The 26,751-nt window shown below is 42.4% G+C and overlaps 1 protein-coding gene across 7 annotated transcripts in view; it reads left to right on the forward strand.

Moving 5' to 3' along the window:
- The first annotated feature begins 4,349 nt into the window (after nt 1-4,349).
- The window catches only part of LOC139578862 (serine/threonine-protein kinase BRSK2-like), a 28,834-nt gene continuing 6,432 nt past the window's right edge, over nt 4,350-26,751 (forward strand). Inside the window, exons 1-14 of one of the 7 annotated variants that reach the window (XM_071406967.1) lie at nt 4,350-5,785; nt 7,105-7,199; nt 7,736-7,821; nt 10,744-10,884; nt 15,603-15,719; nt 15,818-15,851; nt 15,975-16,043; nt 16,129-16,275; nt 16,558-16,589; nt 17,044-17,208; nt 17,808-17,905; nt 18,308-18,470; nt 23,308-23,368; nt 23,944-24,541. In XM_071406967.1, coding sequence (XP_071263068.1) covers nt 5,698-5,785; nt 7,105-7,199; nt 7,736-7,821; nt 10,744-10,884; nt 15,603-15,719; nt 15,818-15,851; nt 15,975-16,043; nt 16,129-16,275; nt 16,558-16,589; nt 17,044-17,208; nt 17,808-17,905; nt 18,308-18,470; nt 23,308-23,368; nt 23,944-24,541 — 1,894 coding nt within the window. In that variant the 5' untranslated portion in view covers nt 4,350-5,697. Of the gene's footprint in view, nt 5,786-7,101; nt 7,200-7,735; nt 7,822-10,743; nt 10,885-15,602; nt 15,720-15,817; nt 15,852-15,974; nt 16,044-16,128; nt 16,276-16,557; nt 16,590-17,043; nt 17,209-17,807; nt 17,906-18,307; nt 18,471-23,307; nt 23,369-23,943; nt 24,542-26,751 lie in introns of those variants that run through there. The other 6 variants (XM_071406970.1, XM_071406968.1, XM_071406972.1 and 3 more) reach the window with 6 other exon arrangements.

The raw sequence follows: 26,751 nt of genomic DNA on the forward strand, positions 1-26,751 counted from the left end.
ATAACGCTTCTCAGAAGTGCTGATCTAGGATCAGTTTAGCCTTTTAGAGCCTAATGAATGAGATTGGGGGGACGTGATGCTACATCAGAACTCCTACTCTGAGGTGCTTTATGAATATGGGCTCAGACCATCAAAAGCTGGTGAATGTGTCTAATTTTAAGATGTCGTCTCTTTGCACTTTTACTTTAAGATTCAACTCATTAATCCAAAAGCGTTTGAACCTGGGACTATTCTGTCTCTTTGTAATGGGTTTAAAGGACCAGGAGATGGGATATAAACCCTTAATTTGACTAATGCAGTTAACCCTTAATCTGTAAAATGCAATTGATACACTCTTAATTCTGACTGATTCCATGAACGCACTCTGAACTAGGCACTGGACACAGCCTGCATCCCCATTTTCCACCCTTCTACCAAACTGTACCCTTGCTCTTTCTCATATGGATTGAACAATGGTGTAAACTGACTCCAGCTAATGCTTACACCAATCATATGCTTTTAAAAACATGATGGGAAAAGTGCAAGTACACTTCTGGAAAAGGGTGTAGAACTAAGTGGGGTTCAGGAAGGTATGACACACCCACTTTCTATGGTGTGAGTAGACTCCAAGGCCAATCAGGATGTGTGAGTACATGAAAGTTTCAATCTACCTCCTGGGGCTCTGGAATCAGACAGCTGACGGGAGAGAGAGAGATGGGACTGCATGCAAGGACAATGTGTGCATGTAACGAGGTTATGTGTGTGAAGGGGGCTGGGCAGTGGGACATAGCAAATCAAAGTTTATTTGTCACATATGCTGAATACAACATGTTTTAGACCTTACAGTCAAATGCTTACTTACAGGCTCTAACCAACAGTGCAATTTTTAAGTAAAAAAAAAGGTATTAGGTGAACAATAGATAAGTAAAAACAACAGTAAAAAAGACAGTGAAAAATAACAGTAGCTAGGCTATATACAATTTCGAGGCTATATACAGGCACCGGTTAGTCGGGCTGATTGAGGTAGTATGTACATGTAGGTATGGTTAACGTGACTATGCATATGTGGTAAACAGAGAGTAGCAGTAGCGTAAACATAACAGAACTAGGAGTGGCACATAAGTGGACCCCATGAAGTCTTACGCTTCAAACACACCGACAGCGTCATTGCATTTTGGTACACCAGAATTACATTCATTTCCAACGAAACGCTGCGTTTGCCTTACAGCATTGCGTTGCAGAGGCAGTTGCAGTGCGTTTGGTGTGGGTACATATTAGGGTACATAGTAGTACAACATAGTAGTACCCTCCAACATAGTACTATACCTGTTTGACCTGACTGGTGAAGAGTCTGAACTCTATCTGTTGTTGAGAAGGATTAGTAGTAAAGACACTAACAGGATTGACTTTACTGTCTGTGGATACACACGGGATAAGAAGACTTCAATCAATTGCCCCAGTGGTCACCAACCTTTTCTGAGTCAAGCTTACTTTCCCAGTCAAAAAGCAAGCCTAGCTCTACCATTCAGATTTTTTTTTAAACATGTCTTACATTTTTTAAACATTAACCTAATAAAAACAGTTCTGTAGGAATGAGGTTTGTGCAGTAGACCTAATACATTAACACAGCATACTGGCAAAATATACCAGCGATATTGTTCTTCTCAGACCATATTATATTTCAAACACAAGCTTTGATAATAAAATATATAATTTGGTGAAGCTAGCACTTGCGAGGCACAGCTGAGCATAAATTGAAATAATTGCTTTTTTATTTTACTGGACTGATGTACCTTGCATCATGGTCATGGTGCTTTCAAGACAACTGGGAACTCTGTAGAAAAACGAGGTCAAATCATGACATCAGTGATATTCAGGTCGGAAAGTCAGAGCTCTAGAAAAGATACCTGAGTTTCCGACTTGAAATTCCGAGTTGAATGACCATTCAAAACTATTTATTCCCAGTCTGATCTGTTTTTTTTCCGAGTTCCCAGGTGTCCTGAACGCACTTAAATCGGATGTATGAGATTTACGAGTTCCCAGTTTTGAACACGGCATTAGTTTCAGTGGAGGTAGGGTCTCTGCTCTCTCCTACCTTTCCTCCGGTGAGACTGACCATAGAGAGGGTACACCATCTTCACCTGATGGCGAAACTTGAGCCGCACCTTTGTGCCTCAAGGACAAATTCATGTTGTTCCTATGACCAGAGAAAGTTAAATATTCCTCGATATTAAAATAGACGCGACGAGCTGCTAATAATAATAAAAACGCAAGGCTATCGATACACTTGACTACTCATTCATTGCAACTGCAGCGCGAGTGTACGTAGGGAGAAGCCGTTTTATATATTGCAATAGTGTTGAATAAAAACAGTGTTGACAGTGCTGAATCAAAAGTTGCTCATAAAAACAGCAGCTATTTGCTGTATTCTTTGACAGTCTCTCTCTGGTCATGGTTTTAAAAGTAATGAAATCTCATATTGGCTAATATCACACTTTGCCGGGTCTTCGAAGCACGGTGATTTGAGTTATCCGATTGGCCATCATAGTAGGCGCACTCGGTCGCAGATCTCCACAGATCTCCTGGTCCGCTGGAGTTTGTGTTTTCAGACAAATTAAATGGTTCCAAATAGATACACTTTGTCAACCTGGTGCGCAGGGATCGCGATCAACTGGTTGGTAACCATGAATTACACCTTCATGTCATCTGCCTGTTCATATAGTCTGACCCCTGGTGGTTATGAAGAGAAAGAGAACTGCAGTAAAAAAAAGTTTGCACCTCCTGCCCAGACACTCAAATGTATACAGGCCCTAGTCTTGGCAGGCATTTTAAGAAGTCAGTCCGCGTCGTTCTTTTCCCCAACGCAGTTAAGCCAAAACCACGCCCCGTTATTCAGAGAGCGTTCTTCAACGCTTTGAGCGCTCTCCAAGTCTCCAAATCCGGAAGTGAATAACACGTAGCACGAAATTTCAGTCACTGATTAATAACATTTGCCCTTGTTTTTTAAGATTGAAAAATATAATAACATAACGTCGTGGACCGAGCTAGCCATTAACGTCCCTTAACGCTCAAAAACAGATTCAATGGCTGTAGCATAGCGTATTCGACTGAATGATTAGCTAATAAATATTTGAGAAATTATTAATAATAAGCATATGCTTTTACCTGATAATTGACTACTAATGATAATATAACAACTTCAAATACCGAGCTTGTAACGTTAAGTAGCCTAGGTTAACTTAGCTGACCTTCAATTGAGGGAATTCAGCAGAGTTCTCTGAGACAATTTTACAACTCATTGAAACTCTGAAAATAAATACATGGGCAAATGTTACCAAACATGATAATAATAGGCCTGCATTACGGTAGGCAGCTAATTGTTAAAGCAGCTAATTGTTAAATTACACTTCCCATCCTTACCTTGGAAGGTCACTGTCTCTGTGCTGATCGACAGTGAGTGAGACAACGCTAGCTAGCCAATGGGAGCGTAGTAGAACGCCCCTCTCTGAATAACGGGGTGTGGTTTTGGCTTAACTGCGTTGGGAAATAGAAAGACGCAGTCAGTCCATGTAATGTATTTCACCATTGTATTCACACACTGTAAACGATACACTGAATAAGCTTAGTGTCGTATAGTAAGCCCATATATGGGCTGGGCATCTGGATGACGCAAGACACTATAATAATAAATCCATCATATCAAATAATAATAATTGGCCCAATAAATCTATCAAAAATAATCTAATTAAATCATGCAATTAAATTCATGTTGTATGTTACTTTCTGCCAAGTCAGGACCATGAACAAGTACTGCCGCCCTTTGTACAATGCATGATGTTGTGACAACATGCTAGGCCTATTAGCCTATTATTAATGGTTACTGGTATCCATTCGCTACGACTGTTGTTGCATCTAATGAGAGAAACAAGACACGTCATAGAAATGACGTGAGATTAATAATATCTGTCTGATTTTACCAATCAATAGGCTAGATCAAGAGAAACATACTTTTAGTTAAACACTAGTAAAGGCGTGTATTACATTTTGTGCTGGGATGAAATAAGAAAGACGTGGAAATGGATCAAAGAGGGACGTACAAATACTATTAAAAGGAAGTAAATTAATCGGTTTGTCATTCTATACTATACTATTCTATTCTACAAGAACATTCAACAACAACTGTATCTTCTTTTCTTTACACCATTAGATGATGAAAAGGGTATTTTCATGCGTTTCCCCCTCAGCCCAAAAGTTGGTGTGTTTGAAAAGAGAAGTAGGTGAGCGGATAGGAGTCGACGGAGAGAATATTTTAAGGAGAGGCAGACAAGGAAAGGATGGGGTGGAGGAGAGAGCGGGGGGCGGAACCCGGATGCTGATGCTGCCGTATCGGATGAGGAGAAGGAAGAGGGGAGAGAAAAAATTAAACGGTTTTGCGGCCAGAAGGGAGGCTATCCCGTGACGGATTGTGGATGCAAAGAACTTCGACAGACAAGCAGATATTTTTCGAATCGCTTCTGAAGCTACATCTTTCTGCACAAGGACGCCGGTGAAGGATGAATCTTGAAACCAGCGGCGGCAGGAGCGCGAACGGGGATGCTGTGATATGTCCATAGACGGCGAGGGAGGGAGAGAGCAAGGGAAAGAAGGAGAGGGAGGGAGGAGAGTACTACGCCAGCTAAATATTGTTCTTTTTTGTAGAACCACGATTTATTACAACCATCCAATCGAGCATTTTACATAATAGAGAAAACGATTATTCCTCGAAAGAAAAAATTATTTTGGTCTGAACAGAAACGCAAGGTGAAATTGTTGACAGACGTTGACTGGAGAATACAGATTGAAAGAAGTGTAGGCTAGTCCGAACGGGTGTGGATAGCAGGGTGGCTGTTTTGACGCTCTGTTCCCCTCTATTTCCTGATACCAGGCCCTGGGATAATCCGAAGAGTGCACCGGATATTGGGAAAACCACCCCTCTGAGGCTAAAACGGAATATTTCTATTCATATAGCCTAAAGGACGGAGCAGAGATAGTCTACATACCAAAATGGGACAACAAGAGGTGGAGGGAGACTAAAATATGTTACGATAATAAGATTTCTTTACAAATGCCGTTAGTATGTTATTATAAGGATCACTGATGACAGTAACGGGTGTAGGCTATGAGGTGCAGAATTGTGTGCAATCTAGCCGTTACATGGAGCCTATCTGATTCAATAATTTTTGATAGGCTATTGCAGCTCCTTACATCGATCTGCCTGTACTAATATTAACAATAGGACACTTTTATTTCGTATATTGTTAATAATACTTGTAATTCATAATAACTGCCATCATTTTGGACTTCTCAAATATGCACCTGTCAAAATCTCCCTACGAATTTCTCACTTCCACTTTCTAACATCCCATTATTTAATTCCTGTTTAGTTGATTCACGGTCGTTGATAATAAGCTGGAGTTTACCGAATTTATATAACGGTAACCGCATAGAAAAAGGCAAGTGCATGGGAGTAGCTTAGCCTAGACGATAGGCCACGAAATTGTCATCACGACTACAACCGCTCTCTCCATTCCTCCCTGTGACAATATCGCTAGGCGTCTGTAATGCTATTACCGTGGAGCCGTTCTACCCCGAGGACCGATAGCTATACATTTTTATTGAAAACAACAGTGATTTGATCTCCTTATCATCATATAATTTCGCCTTCAACGCACGGACATCATGACAAGCAAGGAGCTGTCCGTAGGCCAGTCGGCCCAATACGTCGGGCCTTACCGGTTGGAGAAAACCCTTGGGAAGGGGCAGACAGGTAAGCATACTTGCACCGCTCCCTTTAAACGCACCATCACGCGAAAAAGCTGCTAATATTAGTGCATGGTAGATGAAAATAGTCATATCTATAGCTATTTATGTATATGGCCGAGAAATACAATTGGTCATCTAAAGAGTCCACTCTTTGTGCACCTGGACATTATGTCCTCAGTATTGATATTTGTGTGTATTTGATTGTATGTTCCAGTAGTGGTAGCAACTGACATGAATGGGCCAATATGTCCAATATTATTGATATTGACAAATATCTGTGATCAGTAATGTGAAGCATGCTGTCACAGGTTTTACATGTGTATAATGTTGCATGTAATATTATTGTGGGAGTAGTTGTATGTATGTGTCTGCTTGTTTGTGTATGTGTGTATGTCCTTTATGAATGAATGAATCCATGTGTTCTGAGGTGTGGATCTCATTGACAATGCAGTACAGTTGTGGACACAGTCAGGCAGATCTTGTTATCTTTTATCTCCTGGTGCTCTGAAGTCTAACTAACTCCAACATAAAGGGTGGTTTCCCGGTTCAGATTAAGCCTAGTCCAGGGCTTCATTCTCTATTGAAAGGGCTTTTTAGTCCAGGATTAAGTTTAATTTGTGTCTGGGAAACCGGACCTTTATATTGGAGTTAAATGACCCTCCACCATAGTAAAGTAGGCTACTAGACGGCGGAGACTGGACTAGCAGATTGAACTGATCTATTAAGGGCTGATGTACCAGTCCCAGATTAAGTCTATTCTCTATTCCTGGACTAAACAATACTTTCTCCACTGAGCATGCTTTTTAATCTAGGAGTAGACTTAATCCTGGTCTGGGAGTCTGGCCCTCGGTAGACTTTTTTAGACCTGTGTAATGTGACCAGCTTATTTGAATTTAAATCGATAGAGAAGACTGAAATTGCTTGGTTTATTATAGAGGTTTTGGTGAGTAAGTGGTAGACTTGTCGTATCAGATGTCAGTGCTGGAAACAGGCTGGTGTAGACTTAGTGTATTGAACTGGTTGAACTGTAAACAGATTGATGTAGACTGCAGTCGCTGAATTAGACCATTAGGTTCTGCATAGTCAAGTCAATATGGTATGGGTGAGGTCATGCTCCACCTGTGTCTCCTGTATGGTCTGGTTCTGGTTCACTTGTTATTAATGAGAATTGAGCTGTGTTGAAAATAAAGGTAACTAAAACAAACAAGACAAACTCAAAGCTTTTCTTTCTTTCTGCTCTATTTTGCTCTCTCTATCTCGGTCTTTGTCTCTCTCTATTTCTCTCACTCCCCCCCATCTCCTCCTCCACCCTCTCTCTCCCAGGTTTGGTGAAGCTGGGAGTCCACTGTATTACGGGACAGAAGGTGGCCATAAAGATTGTGAACCGAGAGAAGCTGTCTGAGTCTGTCCTTATGAAGGTATGAACCCAGAGAAGCTGCCTGCGTCCCAAATGGCACCCTATTCCCTACATCATATGTTACTTCTGACCAGAGCATGGGCGCTGGTCAAAAGTAGTGCACTTTATAGGGAGTAAGGTGCAAATTGGGACTCAGACGCTCTCTGAGTCTGTCCTTCTGAAGGTCCAGTAGCCTACAGAGAGAGCCAGGAGCCTGCTAATATGCATTTGTAGAAGCACATTATATAGACAGCCAGCGTGCTGTCGTTAATAATTAAGGTATTGATATACAATATATCATCAGCTTTTTCTTCCTCTTTGGTTCTTCTTTGTATTCTACTTCTGGGTTATTTGAGGTGTGTATAGGCTATGCACCGTGTGTATAGGCTATGAACCGTGTGTATACAAACTCTCTGTCACATTCACTCACTGACACACTCTCGCTCGCTCTCTCTCTCCCTCTCTCTATCTCTTCCCCTCTTGCTCCTGCTATCTTTATCTCCTCACTCTCTCTCTCTCTCTCTCTCCCTATCTCTTGCTCTCTTTCTCTATCTCCAGGTGGAGAGGGAGATAGCTATTCTAAAACTAATAGAGCACCCTCATGTGCTGAAGCTGCATGATGTTTATGAGAATAACAAGTACCTGTAAGTATATTATGCTCTTTTCTCACTCACACTCTTTCTCCCTCTCTTTCTGCCTGTCTCTTGTACTGTACTAAAACTCAATAATATACTGTGTGTATGTCTGTGTATGTATGTGCGTAAGTGCGAGCATGCATGTACAGCTGAAGTTGGAAGTTTACATACACTTAGGTTGGAGTCATTAAAACTCGTTTTTCAACCACTCCACAAATTTCTTGTTAACAAACTATAGTTTTGGCAAGTTGGTTAGGACATCTACTTTGTGCATGACACAAGTAATTTTACCAACAATTGTTTACAGACAGATTATTTCACTTATAATTCACTGTATCACAATTCCAGTGGTCAGAAGTTTACAGACACTAAGTTGACTGTGCCTTTAAACAGCTTGGAAAATTCCAGAAAAAGATGTCATGGCTTTAGAAGCTTCTGATAGGCTAATTGACATAATTTGAGTCAATTGGAGGTGTACCTGTGGATGTATTTCAAGGCCTACCTTCAAACTCAGTGCCTCTTTGCTTGACATCATGGGAAAATCAAAAGAAATCAGACAAGATGTCAGAAAAAACTCCACATGTCTGGTTCATCCTTGGGAGCAATTTCCAAACGCCTGAAGGTACCACGTTCATCTGTACAAACAATAGTACGCAAGTATAAACACCATGGGACCACGCAACCGTCATACCGCTCAGGAAGGAGATGCGTTCTGTCTCCTATTGAGGAACATACTTTGGTGCAAAAAGTGCAAATCAATCCCAGAACAACAGCAAAGGACCTTGTGAAGATGCTGGAGGAAACGGGTACAAAGGTATCTATATAAACAGTAAAACGAGTCCTATATCGACATAACCTGAAAGGCCACTCAGCAAGGAAGAAGCCACTGCTCCAAAACCGCCATGAAAAAGCCAGACTACGGTTTGCAACTGCACATGGGGAAAAATATCATACTTTTTGGAGAAATGTCCTCTGGTTTGATGAAACAAAAATAGAACTGTTTGGCCATAATGACCATCGTTATGTTTGGAGAAAAAAGGGGGACGCTTGCAAGCCAAAGAACACCATCCCAACCGTGAAGCACAGGGGGTGGCAGCATCATATTGTGGGGGTGCTTTGCTGCAGGAGGGACTGGTGCACTTCACAAACTAGATGGCATCATGTGGAAGGAAAATTATATGGATATATTGAAGCAACATCTCAAGGCATCAGTCAGGAAGTTAAAGCTTGGTCGCAAATGGGTCTTCCAAATGGACAATGACCCCAAGCATACTTCCAAAGTTGTAGCAAAATGGCTTAAGGACAACAAAGTCAAGGTATTGGAGTGGCCATCACAAAGCCCTGACCTCAATCCCATAGAAAATCTGTGCAGAACTGAAAAGGCATGTGCGAGCAAGGAGGCCTTACAATCCTGACTCAGTTACACCAGCTCGGTCAGGAGGAATGAGCCAAAATTCACCCAACTTATTGTGGGAAGCTTGTGGAAGGCTACCCGAAACGTTTGACCCTTCTTTTGGCTTGGGGGCAGTATTTTGACGTCTGGATGAGAAGCGTGCCCAAAGTAAACTGCCTGTTACTCAGGTCCAGAAGCTCGGATATGCATATAATTGGTATATTTGGATAGAAAACACTCTAAGATTGCAGTTCCTATGGCTTCCACTAGACGTCAACAGTCTTTAGACATTGTTTCAGGCTTGTTTTCTGAAAAATGAAGAAGAATGAGACCTTTCTGTCAGTGGACTGTAGAATCATGCAGTGCTGGTTTGCGCGCATGACCAAGTGCTCGCCCTTTGTTGTTTTTCTTTTCTATTGAATACGCTATTGTCCGGTTGAAATATTATCGATTATTTAGACAATTGACAACCTGAGGATTAATTATTAACATCGTTTGACATGTTTCGACGAACTTTACCGGTACTATGAGGATGTATTCGTCTGCATGTTTTGACCGCCTTTGAGCCAGTGGATTACTGAACAAAACGCGCCAACAAAACTGAGCTTTTGGGATATAAAGAGGGACTTTATCGAACAAAACAAACATGTATTGTGTAGCTGGGACTCTTGTGACTGCAACCAGATGAAGATCTTCAAAGGTAAGTGATTAATTTTATTGCTATTTCTGACTGTCGTGACTCCTCTATTTGGTTGGAAAATGTTTATGCTTTTGTAAGCGGGGCGCTGTCCTCAGATAATCGCATGGTATGCTTTCGCCGTAAAGCCTTTTTGAAATCTGACAAAGCGGCTGGATTAACAAGAAGTTAATCTTTAAACCGATGTGTAACACTTGTATTTTTATGAATGTTTGTTATGACTATTTCTGTATTTTGAATTTGGTGCTCTGCAATTTCACCGGATGGTGTCGAGATGGGTCGCTAGCGGACTGCCTGCGCCAGAAAGGTTAAACAATTTAAAGGCAATGCTACCAAATACTAATTGAGTGTATGTAAACTTCTGACCCACTGGGAATGTGATGAAAGAAATACATGCTGAAATAAATTATTCTCTCTACTATTATTCTGACATTTCACATTCTTAAAATAAAGTGGGGATCCTAACGGACCTAAGACAGGGAATTTTTATGAGGATTAAATTTCAGGAATTGTGAAACTGAGTTTAAATATATTTGGCTAAAGTGTACGTAAACTTCCGAATTCAACTGTATGTGTGTGCGCGCATGATTGTGTGTGAGTGATAATTGGTGCTGTACTGAAAGTGTGAGCATATGAACAGGCCTATACAGGACTATGTTCAAGCATGTACACATCAGAGTGCATGAGTGTATGTATGAGCATGTACAGTGGGTATATAGCTTGAACATACAGCATTTGATCCCTCCCTCCCTGTCATTCTCTCTCCCACTTCCTTCAATCACCCCCCCTTTTTTCTATCCCTACCTACCTCCCTCCCTCCCTCCCTATCCCCCTCTCCCAGGTATCTGGTGTTGGAGCATGTCTCAGGAGGAGAGTTATTTGACTACCTGGTGAAGAAGGGGAGACTGACACCTAAAGAGGCCAGGAAGTTCTTCAGACAGATCATCTCAGCGCTTGACTTTTGCCACAGCCACTCTATATGGTCAGACACTACAGCATATACTGTGTACAGCAATATATACACAGCCACTCGATGGTCAGACACTACAGCAATGCAGTATATACAGCAATATACTTTATATAACGATTAACACTGAGTATACCAAACATTAGGAACACCTTTCTTATTGAGTTGCACCTCCCTCAGAACCGCCTCAATTCGTATGGGCATGGACTCTGCAAGGTGTCGAAAGCGTTCGACAGGGATGTTGGCCCATGTTGACTCCAATGCTTCCCACAGTTGCGTCGAGTTGGCTGGATGTCCTTTGGGTGGTGAACCATTCATGATTCACAGGGGGAACTGTTGAGCGTGAAAACCCCAGAAAGACTTTCCAGGTCTTGAAACACTCAAACCAGGGTGCTTGGCACCTACTACCATACCCCGTTCAAAAGCGCTTAAATCTTGTCTTGCCCATTCACCCTCTGAATGGCACATCTACACAATCCATGTCTCAGTTGTCTCAATACTTAAAAATCCTTCTTGTCTCCCCTGTCTCCCCATATACACTGATTGAAGTGGGTTTAACAAGTGAGATCAATAAGGGATCATAGCTTTCACCTGGATTCAACTGATAAGTCAGTGTATACAAAGCCACTCTATATGGTCAGAGCCATATACACTGCTCAAAAAAATAAAGGGAACACTAAAATAACACATCCTAGATCTGAATGAATGAAATATTCTTATTAAATACTTTTTTCTTTACATAGTTGAATGTGCTGACAACAAAATCACACAAAAATTATCAATGGAAATCAAATTTATCAACACATGGAACTCTGGATTTGGAGTCACACTCAAAATTAAAGTGGAAAACCACACTACAGGCTGATCTAACTTTGATGTACTGTCCTTAAAACAAATCAAAATGAGGCTCAGTAGTGTGTGTGGCCTCCACGTGCCTGTATGACCTCCCTACAACGCCTGGGCATGCTCCTGATGAGGTGGCGGATGGTCTCCTGAGGGATCTCCTCCCAGACCTGGACTAAAGCATCCGCCAACTCCTGGACAGTCTGTGGTGCAGCGTGGCGTTGGTGGATGGAGCGAGACATGATGTCCCAGATGTGCTCAATTGGATTCAGGTCTGGGGAACAGGCGGGCCAGTCCATAGCATCAATGCCTTCCTCTTGCAGGAACTGCTGACACACTCCAGCCACATGAGGTCTAGCATTGTCTTGCATTAGGAGGAACCCAGGGCCAACCGCACCAGCATATGGTCTCACAAGGGGTCTGAGGATCTCATCTCGGTACCTAATGGCAGTCAGGCTACCTCTGGCGAGCACATGGAGGGCTGTGCGGCCCCCAAAGAAATGCCACCCCACACCATGACTGACCCACCGCCAAACCGGTCATGCTGGAGGATGTCGCAGGCAGCAGAACGTTCTCCACGGCGTCTCCAGACTCTGTCACGTCTGTCACATGTGCTCAGTGTGAACCTGCTTTCATCTGTGAAGAGCACAGGGCGCCAGTGGCGAATTTGCCAATCTTGGTGTTCTCTGGCAAATGCCAAACGTCCTGCACGGTGTTGGGTTGTAAGCACAACCCCCACCTGTGGACGTCGGGCCCTCATACCACCCTCATGGAGTCTGTTTCTGACCGTTTGAGCAGACACATGCACATTTGTGGCCTGCTGGAGGTCATTTTGCAGGGCTCTGGCAGTGCTCCTCTTTGCACAAAGGCGGAGGTAGCGGTCCTGCTGCTGGGTTGTTGCCCTCCTACGGCCTCCTCCACGTCTCCTGATGTACTGGCCTGTCTCCTGGTAGCGCCTCCATGCTCTGGACACTACGCTGACAGACACAGCAAACCTTCTTGCCACAGCTCGCATTGATGTGCCATCCTGGATGAGCTGCACTACCTGAGCCACTTGTGTGGGTTGTAGACTCCGTCTCATGCTACCACTAGAGCTACCACTAGAGCGGTGAAAGCACCGCCAGCATTCAAAAGTGACCAAAACATCAGCCAGGAAGCATAGGAACTGAGAAGTGGTCTGTGGTCACCACCTGCAGAACCACTCCTTTATTGGGGGTGTCTTGCTAATTGCCTATAATTTCCACCTGTTGTCTATTCCATTTGCACAACAGCATGTGAAATGTATTGTCAATCAGTGTTGCTTCCTAAGTGGACAGGTTGATTTCACAGAAGTGTGATTGACTTGGAGTTACATTGTGTTGTTTAAGTGTTCCCTTTATTTTTTTGAGCAGTGTGTGTATATATATATATATATATATATATACAGTGGGGAGAACAAGTATTTGATACACTGCCGATTTTGCAGGTTTTCCTACTTACAAAGCATGTAGAGGTCTGTAATTTTTTATCATAGGTACACTTCAACTGTGAGAGACGGAATCTAAAACAAAAATCCAGAAAATCACATTGTATGATTTTTAAGTAATTCATTTGCATTTTATTGCATGACATAAGTATTTGATCACCTACCAACCAGTAAGAATTCCAGCTCTCACAGACCTGTTAGTTTTTCTTTAAGAAGCCCTCCTGTTCTCCACTCATTACCTGTATTAACTGCACCTGTTTGAACTCGTTACCTGTATAAAAGACACCTGTCCACACACTCAATCAAACAGACTCCAACCTCTCCACAATGGCCAAGACCAGAGAGCTGTGTAAGGACATCAGGGATAAAATTGTAGACCTGCACAAGGCTGGGATGGGCTACAGGACAATAGGCAAGCAGCTTGGTGAGAAGGCAACAACTGTTGGCGCAATTATTAGAAAATAGAAGAAAATAGAAGAAGTTCAAGATGATGGTCAATCACCCTCGGTCTGGGGCTCCATGCAAGATCTCACCTCGTGGGGCATCAATGATCATGAGGAAGGTGAGGGATCAGCCCAGAACTACACGGCAGGACCTGGTCAATGACCTGAAGAGAGCTGGGACCACAGTCTCAAAGAAAACCATTAGTAACACACTACGCCGTCAGGGATTAAAATCCTGCAGCGCACACAAGGTCCCCCTGCTCAAGCCAGCGCATGTCCAGGCCCGTCTGAAGTTTGCCAATGACCATCTGGATGATCCAGAGGAGGAATGGGAGAAGGTCATGTGGTCTGATGATTCAAAAATAGAGCTTTTTGGTCTAAACTCCACTCGCCGTGTTTGGAGGAAGAAGAAGGATGAGTACAACCCCAAGAACACCATCCCAACCGTGAAGCATGGAGGTGGAAACATCATTCTTTGGGGATGCTTTTCTGCAAAGGGGACAGGACGACTGCACCGTATTGAGGGGAGGATGGATGGGGCCATGTATTGCGAGATCTTAGCCAACAACCTCCTTCCCTCAGTAAGAGCATTGATGATGGGTCGTGGCTGGGTCTTCCAGCATGACAACGACCCGAAACACACAGCCAGGGCAACTAAGGAGTGGCTCCGTGAGAAGTATCTCAAGGTCCTGGAGTGGCCTAGCCAGTCTCCAGACCTGAACCCAATAGAAAATCTTTGGAGGGAGCTGAAAGTCCGTATTGCCCAGCGACAGCCCCGAAACCTGAAGGATCTGGAGAAGGTCTGTATGGAGGAGTGGGCCAAAATCCCTGCTGCAGTGTGTGCAAACCTGGTCAAGAACTACAGGAAACGTATGATCTCTGTAATTGCAAACAAAGGATTCTGTACCAAATATTAAGTTCTGCTTTTCTGATGTATCAAATACTTATGTCATGCAATAAAATGCTAATTAATTACTTAAAAATCATACAATGTGATTTTCTGGATTTTTGTTTTAGATTCCGTCTCACAGTTGAAGTGTACCTATGATAAAAATTACAGACCTCTACATGCATTGTAAGTAGGAAAACCTGCAAAATCGGCAGTGTATCAAATACTTGTTCTCCCCACTGTATATATGCAGTTGAAGTCGGAAGTTCACCTACACTTAGGTTGGAGTCATTAAAACTCGTTTTTCAACCACTCCACAAAATTCTTGTTAACAAACTATAGTTTTGGCAAGTCGGTTAGGACATCTACTTTGTGCATGACACAAGTAATTTTACCAACAATTGTTTCCAGACAGATTATTTCACTTATAATTCACTGTATCACAATTCAGGTGGGTCAGAAGTTGACTGTGCCTTTAAACAGCTTGGAAAATTCCAGAAAAAGAAGCTTCTGATAGGCTAAGTGACATCATTTGAGTCAATCGGAGGTGTACCTGTGGATGTATTTCAAGGCCTACCTTCAATTTCAGTGCTTCTTTGCTTGACATCATGGGAAAATCAAAAGAAATCAGCCCAAGACGTCAGAAAAAAAATTGTAGACCTCCACAAGTCTGGTTCATCCTTGGGAGCAATTTCCAAACGCCTGAAGGTACCACATTCATCTGTACAAACAATAGTACGCAAGTATAAACACCATGGGACCACACAGCCATCATACCGCTCAGGAAGGAGACGCATTCTGTATCCTAGAATATGAACGTACTTTGGTGGGAAAAGTGCAAATCAATCCCAGAACAACAGCAAAGGACCTTATGAAGATGCTGGAGGAAACAGGTACAAAAGTATCTGTATCCACAGTAAAACGAGTCCTATATCGACATTTGGCTAAGGTGTATGTAAACTTCCGACTTCAACTGTATACACAGCCACAATTTTAAATCAATCTATTTAAAACTAGAGAGATTGAGAGGTAAAAAAAGAAGTGAAAGAAGAGAATAGACCTGTTTCTCTAACGTGTGTGTGTGTGTGTGTAGTCATAGAGACCTGAAGCCTGAGAACCTGCTCCTGGATGAGAAGAACAACATCCGCATAGCTGACTTCGGCATGGCCTCCCTACAGGTGGGGGACAGCCTGCTAGAGACCAGCTGTGGGTGAGTACTGTGTGTTCCTGCATGCGGGTGTCCTTAGTGATGTACAGTATGTTTATGAATGTTAAGAACGTTATTTTCTTTCTTCTGAATGATTTCAGATCTCCTCACTATGCATGTCCAGAAGTTATCAGGGTAAGTGTCTGTTGTTATTGTCAAGGTGCATGCACCTACAATATGTGTGTGTATATACTGTATGATTGAACAGTGAATATATTTTATTCTAAGTGAGTGTAGTGCCGTCTTCTTGTATTGCAGGGGGAGAAGTATGATGGTCGCAGGGCAGATGTATGGAGCTGTGGCGTTATCCTCTTTGCACTTCTGGTGGTAAGAACCTCTTCCTCTCTCTCCATCTTTCTTCCCCTCTGTCTCTCGCTCTGTAACTCCCCTTTCTCCTTTCCTGTGTGTGTAGGGAGCTCTACCCTTTGACCATGACAACCTGCGTCAGCTCCTTGAGAAGGTGAAGAGTGGGGTGTTCCACATGCCCCACTTCATCCCCCCAGACTGCCAGGCCCTGCTCAAAGGAATGATTGAGGTCAACCCTGACAAGAGACTCACGGTATGGGGGAGGAGAGGGGGATAGAGGGTGAGGATGGTGGAAGGGAGAGAGGAGAGGGAAGGGGATTATGGAGAGAGGGAGGATGATGATGGGGCGAAGGAGAGCCAGGCCCTGCTCAAAGGCATGATCGAGGTCAACCCTGACAGGAGACTCACGGTATGGGAGAGGGGAGGAGAGGGGGAAAAAAGGGTGGGGGGGAGAGACTCACGGTACTGACTAGATGTAGGAGTACTCTGTGTTCTGTTTAGGTAACTAACTGACTGTGTCTGTGTTCTCTTACAGCTAGAAGCAATACAAAAACACTCCTGGTATCTGTAAGTACACTCATCCCATTCTACTCTATTTTCTCTACTTTCTCACCCACAGCTGGTTTTCTCTGACACTAGGCAGGTAGCCTAGTGGTTAGAGCATTGGGCCAGTAACCGAAAGGTTGCTAGATCAAATCCCTGAGCTGACAAGGTAAAAATCTGTCGTTCTGCCCCTGAACAAGGAGGTTAACCTACTGTTCCTAGGCAGTCATTGTAAATAACAATTTGTTCTTAACTGACTTGCCTAGTTAAAAAAAGGTTAAATTTAAAAAACGTATCATTGTCTTCTCTCTGAATAGAAGAATAAAAGAAACAGTCAGTTGAGTTGCTTGTGTATGTGACCTTGTTCACGGAACTCTTCACTCATCTGTACTCTCTCCCCTCCATTTGTCTTTCTATCTCGATCTATCTCTCTTTTCACACTATCTCTTTCCCCCTTTCCATATTTCTCCCTTGTCAGTGGTGGTCGTAACGAGCCGTGTCCGGAGCAGCCTCCTCCCAGGCGTGTGTGTGTGAAGAGGATTGTGTCGCTGACAGAGCTGGACCCCGATGTACTGGACAGCATGCACTCTCTGGGCTGCTTCAGAGACCGGGGAAAACTGACCCAGGACCTGCAGTGTGAGGAGTGAGTACTCTCTTGGGTGCTTTTAGAGACTGGGGAAAGCTGACCCGGGACCTGCGATGAGTGTCCCTTGATGTGGCCCCTGTAGTGTCACCATTCACTGGTTGCTGTGGAAACGAACTATTGATCTCTCTCTTAGTGTCTCTGGCACCTCTTTATTAGAAGTAGGAATAGGATAAAGTAAAGGTAATCTGACCTTTGGAAATAGGACTTTGTGGAGTGTTTGGACAGGGTCCTTCCTCTTCCTCTTTTTAATATCTCTCTCTCTCTCTCGACTGACTGACCAATCTAATCTGCTTTTTTGGCACGTCAAATGTTACATCACTCTGGCAAAGCATAAACATGACCAAAGATATTAACAATGGCTCTTTCTCCTTCTACTGTTGTCCCTCCAACTCTCACATTCACATTATGCTCTAGTTCTGAGTGAACTATTCATGCTGTAACTATACTACTACAACTGTTTCGTTATTGTTAATAAAACAATTATATTCTGTTCAGATATTAACCCTAGATATCGCAACACTCTTTTTCAATCCCTGAATGTCTCTTACGATCTCTCTCTCTCTCTCTCTCTCTCGCTCTCTCTCTCGTTTTCCAAGAGACAACCAGGAGAAGATGATCTACTACCTCCTCTTGGACAGGAAAGAGCGTTACCCCAGCTGTGAGGACGAAGACCTGCCGCCCAGGAACGATATAGGTTAGAAAGAAAACCTTTAGACAACATTAGAAAACCTTTAGACAACATATATTAGAAAGGAACAACATTCCTAACCTACACTTATTGGACACTCTGATTACCCCGAAGTGTCCACCGTGTGCTCTGAACACTCCCAGAAACATTCTATTCATATTCTATTCTAACATAACATTCTAAGAAATTATTTGGAACATTCTATTTCTAGACAAATCGGACTTACTGATAGGTATCTGTGAAGCTAGCAACAATAAGCAACATCTGGCGATTCTGTTTCAAAATAAAAGAGCTGCAAGTAAACTTCAAAGTAATTGTCCTGTGACAAAAATGTACAACAAATTCATAAGTTAGAGGTGCTTTAACCGTTCTGTGTACCTCTGAGACCTGGATTCTAACCGTTCTAAGGTCTCCCAGCAGATCCCCCTAGGAAACGGGTGGACTCTCCCATGCTAACCCGTCATGGCCGGTGCCGGCCGGAGAGGAAGAGTCTGGAGGTGCTGAGTGTGACGGAGCAGGGCTCCCCCACACCCACGCGCAGGGCGCTAGACACCTCCGCACACAGCCAGAGGTTAGACATAGATACACTACCGGTCAAAAGTTTTAGAACACCTACTCATTCAAGGGTTTTTCTTTATTTTTACTATTTTCTATGTTGTAGAATAATAGTGAAGACATCAAAACTATTCTTCAAATAGCCACCCTTTGCCTTGATGACAGCTTTGCACATTCTTGGTGTTCTCTCAACCAGCTTCATGAGGAATGCATTTCAATTAAAAGGTGTGCCTTTATTAAAAGTTATTTTGTGGAATTTCTTTCCTTAATACATTTGAGCCAATCAGTTGTGTTGTGACAAGGTAAGGGGGGGTATACAGAAGATGCTCCTATTTGGTAAAAATACCAAGTCCATATTATGGAAAGAACAGCTCAAATAAGCAAAGAGAAACGACAGTCCATTACTTTAAGACATGAAGGTCAGTCAATATGAAAATGTTCAAGAATTTTGAACCTTCAAGTGAAGTCGCAAATACCATCAAGCGCTATGATGAAACCGGCTCCCATGAGGACCGCCACAGGAATGTAAAGACCCAGAGTTACCTCTGCTGCAGAGGATAAATTCATGAGTTACCTCCCTCAGAAATTGCAGCTCAAATAAATGCTTTACAGAGTTCAAGTAACAGACACATCTCAACATCAACTGTTCAGAGGAGACTGTGTGAATCAAGCCTTCATGGTCGGATTGCTGCAAAGAAATCACTACTAAAGGACACCATTAACAAGAGACTTGATGGGCCAAGAAACACGAGCAATGGACATTAGCAACGGACCAGTGAAAATTTGTCCTTTAGTCTGGAGTCCAAATTGGAGATTTTTGGTTCCAACCGCCGTGTCTTTGTGAGACGAGGTGTGGGTGAACGGATGATCTCCGCATGTGTATTTCCCACCGTAAGCATGGAGGAGGTGTTATGGTGTAGGGGTGCTTTGTCGTTAACACTGTCTGATTTATTTTGAATTCAAAGCACACTTAACCAGCATGGCTACCTCAGCATTCTGCAGCGATACGCCATCCCATCTGGTTTGTGCTTAGTGGGAGTATCATTTGTTTTTCAACAGGACAATGACCCAACACAGTGAAGGAAAAGCAGCCAACAAGTGCTCAGCATAGGTAGGGACTCCTTCAAAACTGTTAGAAAAGCATTCCAAGTGAAGCTGGTTAAGAGCATGCCAAGAGTGTGGAAAGCTGTCAAAGGCAAAGGGTGGCTATTTGAAGAACCTCACATACACACACTCAGGTCGCACATAAAGACACACATGCACACCATATATACAGTGTTGTGAAAAAATATTTGCCCCTTCCTGATTTCTTATTTTTTTGCACATTTGTCACACTTAAATGTTTCAGATCATCAAACAAATTGTAATATTACACAAAGATAACCCAAATAAACACAAAATTCAGTTAAGTGATAGCTTTTTTCCCTTAATAAAATTTTCGAACCTTCATGGCCCTATATGACAAAGTAATTGCCCCCCCTTGTTTAATCATGAATTTAATGTGGTTAATCACAGTTTTTGGAAAGCTGAGTTCAATTTCACTAGCCACACCCAAGCCTGATTACTGCCAGACCTGTTGAATCAAGAAATCACTTAAATAGAACCTGTCTGACAAAGTGAAGTAGGCCAAAAGATCTCAAAAAGCAAGACATCATGCTGTGAGCCAAAGAAATTCAGGAACAGATGAGAAACAAAGTAATTGACATCTATCAGTCTGGAAAGGGTTACAAAGCCATTTCTAAAGCTTTGGGACTCAAGCGAACCGCGGTGAGAGCCATTATCCACAAATGGAGAAAATGGTGAATCGTCCCAGGAGTGGCCGGCCTACCAAAATTTCCCCAAAAGCGCAGCGATGACTCATCCAAGAGGTCACGAAAGAACCCACAACATCATCTAAAGAACTGCAGGCCTCAGTTAAGGTCAGTGTTCATGACTCAACCATAAGAAAGAGACTGGGCAAAAACGGCATCCACTGCAGTTCTAAGGCGAAAACCACTGCTGACCAAAAATAACAAAGGTAGTCTGTACAAAAATATACTGATATTACAGGTATGGTATTTTATAAATTCTTCAGTAGAACCACCTCAATAATAATCAGGTAGTGTAAATGTGTGTCCATTTGTAAAAGAGTTGGTCAAGCATGATAAGATCAGTTGGCCAAGCGTGACTTACCCTGGGACTGCTGAGAGGACTTGATGAGAGCCCTGTTGAAGCTCCACTGACTGAACGAGACCTGGAGGACAAAAATCCTAGTCTCACTTTTGGCAAAAAACATCTTGATGAACTTTTTGGAAAATATTCTGTGGATTGATGAGACACAAGTTGAACTTTTTGGAAGGTGTGCGTCCCGTTACATCTGGCGTAAAAGTAACATCTGGCGTAAAAGTAACATGGCATTTCAGAAAAAGAACATCATTCCAACAGTCAAATATGGTGGTGGTAGTGTGAATGTCTGGGGCTGCTTTGCTGCTTCAGGACCTGGATGACTTTCTGTGATTGATGGAACCATGAATTCTGCTCTATACCAAAAAATCCTGAAGGAGAATGTCCGGCCATCAGTTTGTGACCTCAAGCTGAAGTGCACTTGGGTTCTGCAGCAGGACAATGATCCAAAACACACCAGCAAGTCCACCTCCTGAATGGCTTTAAAAAACAAAATGAAGGTTTTGGAGTGGCCTAGTCAAAGTCCGGACTTGAATCCGATTGAGATGCTGTGGCGTGACCTTAAAGGTGGGCTCATGCTCGAAAACCCTCCAATGTGGCTGAATTAAAACAATTCTGCAAAGAAGAGTTGGCCAAAATTCCTCCACAGCGATGTGAAAGACTCATTGCCAATTATCGCAAACGCTTGATTGCAGTTGTTGCTGCTGAGGGTGGCACAACCAGTTATTAGGTTTAGGGGGCAATTACTCTTTCACATAGAGTTCGGATAGCTTTTTTCCCTTAATAAATAAAATCATCACTTAACTGCATTTTGTGTTTACTTGGGTTATCTTTGTAATATTTAAATTTGTTTGATCTGAAACATTTAAGTGTGACAAATGTGCAAAGAAATCAGGAAGGGAGCAAATACTTTTTCACAGCACTGTGTGTGTGTGTGTGTATATATATATGCTTTGTGTAGTCTGTTAGTGGACCATACTATGTGGTACTGTACCAATGTTGTCATGGAAAAAAACATAATTTCACATGTGAAAGTTCCACATGATTTCACATGCAAAATTCTATTTCACATGTGAAACCATGTGGTTTTGGAACACTTCGTGATATTTCACGAAGTTTCACATGTGGATTTTCACGTGATGACCTGCAAACAAAAAGTTAATAGGATGTCACAAAATTGCTGCAGTGGTTTCCACACTTGATTACGTTGTGTATGGTTATTTATACAGTAATTATTTTTCAACAGGTCCTCAACTAGGATTTGTATTCACGATCCCGTGTGTCACAGTATTACAATCTTCCTGTTACACCACCATGTCTGTGTCAATGACTGATTTCACATGTATTCCTACACTTTGGACTTAAAAGTAAATCTCAGCTTTGTATAATACAGTCAAGAAAAACGATTATATTTATATTCAGTAGTAACATTAAAACAGAATAATATGCCCCACCAACATTAGACAACTATACAGAAAACTCTCAAATTGCTGAAAAAAGTAAATTATATCAATGATGAGAGAATAGTCAGATTAAATGATAACTAAAATAGCAGTGCAGATGACACTCGTTTTCTATGTGCAGAAATGTATTATAGGTAATGAATGTGTATGTGACTTCTTAGACTGCTACAGACTCTGGTGCAGTAGCAAGATCAGCGTAATCCAGAGGTTGTGAGTTCAAATCCAATCTTGGGTCATATTGAAAAGTCAGTACTAAGTGAACATGTCAAATGTAAGCATATTGTCATTGATGAAAGATTTGTGACCTTTTTTTTTATAACACATGTCACAGGCCGGCTCATAGCCTGTGACAAAAATGAGGGGACACGAACAACAGGTATAGGCCAATCAAAAAGGTTCTTTATTCTAAACCAAAACTAACTTTAAACAAAGAAAAAGGAATGAGGTGTGGAAGTATCATAATGTAGGGTGTATGTAAAGTGCAGGGATGCGTGAATCTGTGTGTGTGAATATGACTGAGTGAAAACTATGTAAAACTACAAAGGAACAAACAAAACAGGATCATACCTGGAGGAGCAGAGAGAGAGACAAAAGTGGTTAGTGAAGCAGTTTAAATACCCTGAGCCCAGGTGGCTCCAATCACTAACGACCCTCTGCCTGCAGGAGGAACCGCCCCTGCAATGCAGAAGGGCCGTGACACACATTTTAACTCAACAACCTACCACTTACCTTAAAACCCCCATACCATTTATTTACTTCCCTTTAAAAAAAAATGTGAAGCTGAAATTAAGCTGACATTTTTACATGGATAAAATAAGAGGCACATTAGGTCAGTTCTTCACATGTATTCAATATAGAGTTCACATGCTAACACCACCCTTTCACATGTGAGAAGAGTAAAATGTTTTCACCTCACATGTGAATGGCAGATTCAGATGTGAAAAACAAATTTGCACTTTTATATGTAAATAGTTCAATTGTGAAAATCAAACTCCCATATGTGGAATTGCACGTGGAAAAACTTTAACGTGAAAATTGAATTTGCACTTTCACATGTGGAAAACTTTGAAATGTTGTGACGTGTAGTTTCATTTTATCACGTTGCCACATGTTATCTCATTAACTTCACATAAGATCACGTGAAATTCATGTGGTTTTTCCATAAGGGAGACTATGCTATGTGTTACTGTACCAGTGTTCTCTGATACTAGGATTTTTGTCCTCCAGGTCTCGTTCAGTCAGTGGCGCTTCAACAGGGCTCTCATCAAGTCCTCTCAGCAGTCCCAGGGTAAGTCTATGCTTGGCCAACTCTTTTACAAATGGACACATTTACACTACCTGATTATTATTGAGGTGGTTCTACTGAAGAATTTATAAAACACCATACCTGTAATATCAGTATATTTTTGTACAGACTACCTTTTGTTCATGTTGAAATGTGCTACTGCACATCTACACTACTGTGATTTGATTGTGTTTCTCTGTACTGAAGTGTAATTGTAACTGTTCTGAGACTGTCCATCACCCTCATACTGTCCCATTCTGAGCCATTACCCATAACAGACACTAGAGACACACACACACACATACACATTCCAAATAGAGGCACACACCGGTAAGATCACATATTAGCCCTCAAATTGAAAGGGTCTCTGGACCTTTATTCAAAATGGATGCTATTAAATTTACATAAGATGAATAACAGAATATTCATTTGATAAATCCCTACAATTAGAAATGTAAGTACAATCAGAAGTCTATAGTATATTCATAAATCATAACTCATGACCATTGCTCTCTTCATCTTTCCTTCCCTCCTTCCTTCCTCTCCATCTCTCTGTCCTTTCTCTTCCCACGCATCAGAGCCCAGTTTTCACTTTCAGCCAATCAGAAGTCACCTCCGCCTCCACCACCCACTCCAAAGACCCCAAACCAGGAAGTGCCACCACTCCCCGGCCGTCACAACGGACGACCGTGCCTGACCCCAAAACCCAGACTCTGCCCTCCAAAGGGCTCTCCGATCGCCCTCACCTCCAGTCCATGAAGTCACTACCTCTCCAAACTCCCCCCTCACCCATCCTCTCCCCCATCCCTCGCTTCTTTTTCCCCGCCCCCTCCGTCTTTAAGTTGGTCACTAAGAACGTCTATCCTAACTCTGCCCCTGTGCCACAGGTCACCCCTCAGGGGTCTCCACTCCCCACCCCCCTGGGAACCCCCGTCCACCACCCCCAGCACCCCCCGCCCACCCCTCCCTCCTCCTCCTCGTCCTCCTCCTCCTCGCGGGCGGAGGGAGGCGGCGGGGGTGTGGGCGGGGGCGGATCCCTCTCCCTAACCCCGCCCTCCAGCCCTGGAGGCAGCGGGGGGATGGCCGCCAGTAGCTCCGCCCACTGGAGGACACGCCTCAACTCCTTTAAGAACAACCTGCTGGGATCGCCACGCTTCCACCGACGCAAACTGCAGGGTGAGAGAGAGAGGGGGGGGAGTGTGTGCAAGCTGTATTATGAGAGTGGGACGGGTTATTGGCAAACTGCACGGGGAGAGGTCAATTCTATTTCAATTCAGAAATTTGGCAATTCAATGTATTTCATTTCATTTGGACTCAAAACAGATTTGGGCCAAACCTTGATATCTAAAGTAAATTATATGATATAAACAATTATATGCATTGTGATTCATATTTTCAATCAAATCAATTAGTTACAGTGCAGTATACCTAACAATACACACAAATCCCCAAAATAAAAAAATAAATTTCAGAACGAGCAATGAATATAAATATTTAAGTATATAGTGGTGTGTATGGACAGTATATGAATAGGAAAGGTGTGTACATCAGTAGTTAGTGTCTTCAGAAAGTAATCATATCCCTTGACTTATTCCACATTTTGTTGTTACAGCCTGAATTCAAAATGTATTAAATGTATTTATTTGTGCACTCATCTACCAATAATAACACATACTGACAAAGTGAAAAAGTATTTTAGACATTTTTTTCAATTCAATTTAAAATAACTATTCACACCCATGAGTGTTAGAATCACCTTTGGCAGTGATTACAAGTGAGTCTTTCTGGGTAAGTCTCTAAATAGCTTTGTACACCTGGATTGTACAACATTTGTCTATCATTATTTTCTAAATTCTTCGAGCTCTGTCCAGTTAATTGTTGATCATTGCTAGACAACCATTTTCAAGTCTTGCCATAGATTTTCAAGCAGATTTAAGTCAAAACTGTAACTCGCCCACTCAAGAACATTCACGGTCTTTTTGGTAAGCAACTCCAGTTTAGATTTGGCCTTGTGTTTTTATGTTATTGTCCTTCTGAAAGGTGAATTCATCTTCCAGTGTCTGGTGGAAAGCAGACTGAACTAGGTTCTCACCTGTGCTTAGTGCCATTCCGTTTCTTTTTTTTATCCTGAAACTCTCCAGTCCTTAATGATTACAAGCATACTCATAACATGATGCAGCCACCAATTTGCTTGAAAATATGGAGTGGTACTCAGTAATGTGTTATATTGGATTTGCCCCAAACAACACTTTTTGTAGTATTACTTTAGTTCCTTGTTGCAAATATTTTGGAATTAAAAAAAAATTCTGTACAGGCTTCAATTAGGTTAGTATTGTGTAGTAACTACAATGTTGTTGATCCATCCTCAGTTTTCTCCTATCACAGCCATTAAACTCTAACTGTTTTAAAGTCACCATTGGCCTCATGGTGAAATCCCCTAAGCAATTTCCTTCATATCTTTCAATTGAGTAAGGAAGGATGCCTGTATCTTTGTAGTCAATCTGTGTATTGATACACCATCCAAAGTGTAATTAATAATTTCACCATGCTCAAAGGAATATTCTATGTCTGCTTTTTTTTAACCCATCTACCATTAGGTGCCCTTTGTGAGGCTTGGGAAACATCCCTGGTCTTTGGTTGAATCTGTGTTTGAAATTCACTGCTCGACTGAAGAAGGTCCTTCAGTCGAGCAGTGAATTTCAAACACAGATTCAACCAAAGACCAGGGATGTATCTGTATGTGTAGGGTACCGAGATGAGGTAGTCATTCAAAAATCATGTTAAACACTGTTGTTGCACACAGAGTGAGTCCATGCAACTTATTATGTGAGTTAAGCACATTTTTACTCCTGAACTTATTTATATCAGGTATGAAGGTGAGACCCAGATGCAGACAATGTCGAATTAACAATGGTTTAATAATCCAACAGGGGCAGGCAATAGACAGGTCAAGGCTGGCAGGGGTCAGTAAACCAGAGGTGGGGCAACGGTACCGTACGGCAGACAGGCTCAGGGTAGGCAGAGGTCAATAATCCAGAGGTGGGGCAAAGGTACAGGTCGGCAGGCAGGCTCAGGGGTCAGGCAGGCAGGCTCAGAGTCAGGACAGGCAAGGGTCAAAACCAGGATGGTGAGAAAAAGAGACTGGGAAAAACAGGAGGTGAGAACAAACGCACTGTTTGACTTGACAAACAAGACGAACTGGCAACAGACAAACAGAGAACACAGGTATAAATACACAGTGGATAATGGGGAAGATGGGCGACACCTGGAGGGGGGTGGAGACCATCACAAAGACAGGTGTAACATCAGTGTGTGTGACAATTTAGGCTTGCCAAAAGGAAGGGGTTGATTCCTTGAGTCAAGACATTTCAGCTTTTAATTTTGTA

Source organism: Salvelinus alpinus, chromosome 6 (genome assembly GCF_045679555.1).
Source record: "Salvelinus alpinus chromosome 6, SLU_Salpinus.1, whole genome shotgun sequence".
Lineage (NCBI taxonomy): Eukaryota > Metazoa > Chordata > Actinopteri > Salmoniformes > Salmonidae > Salvelinus > Salvelinus alpinus.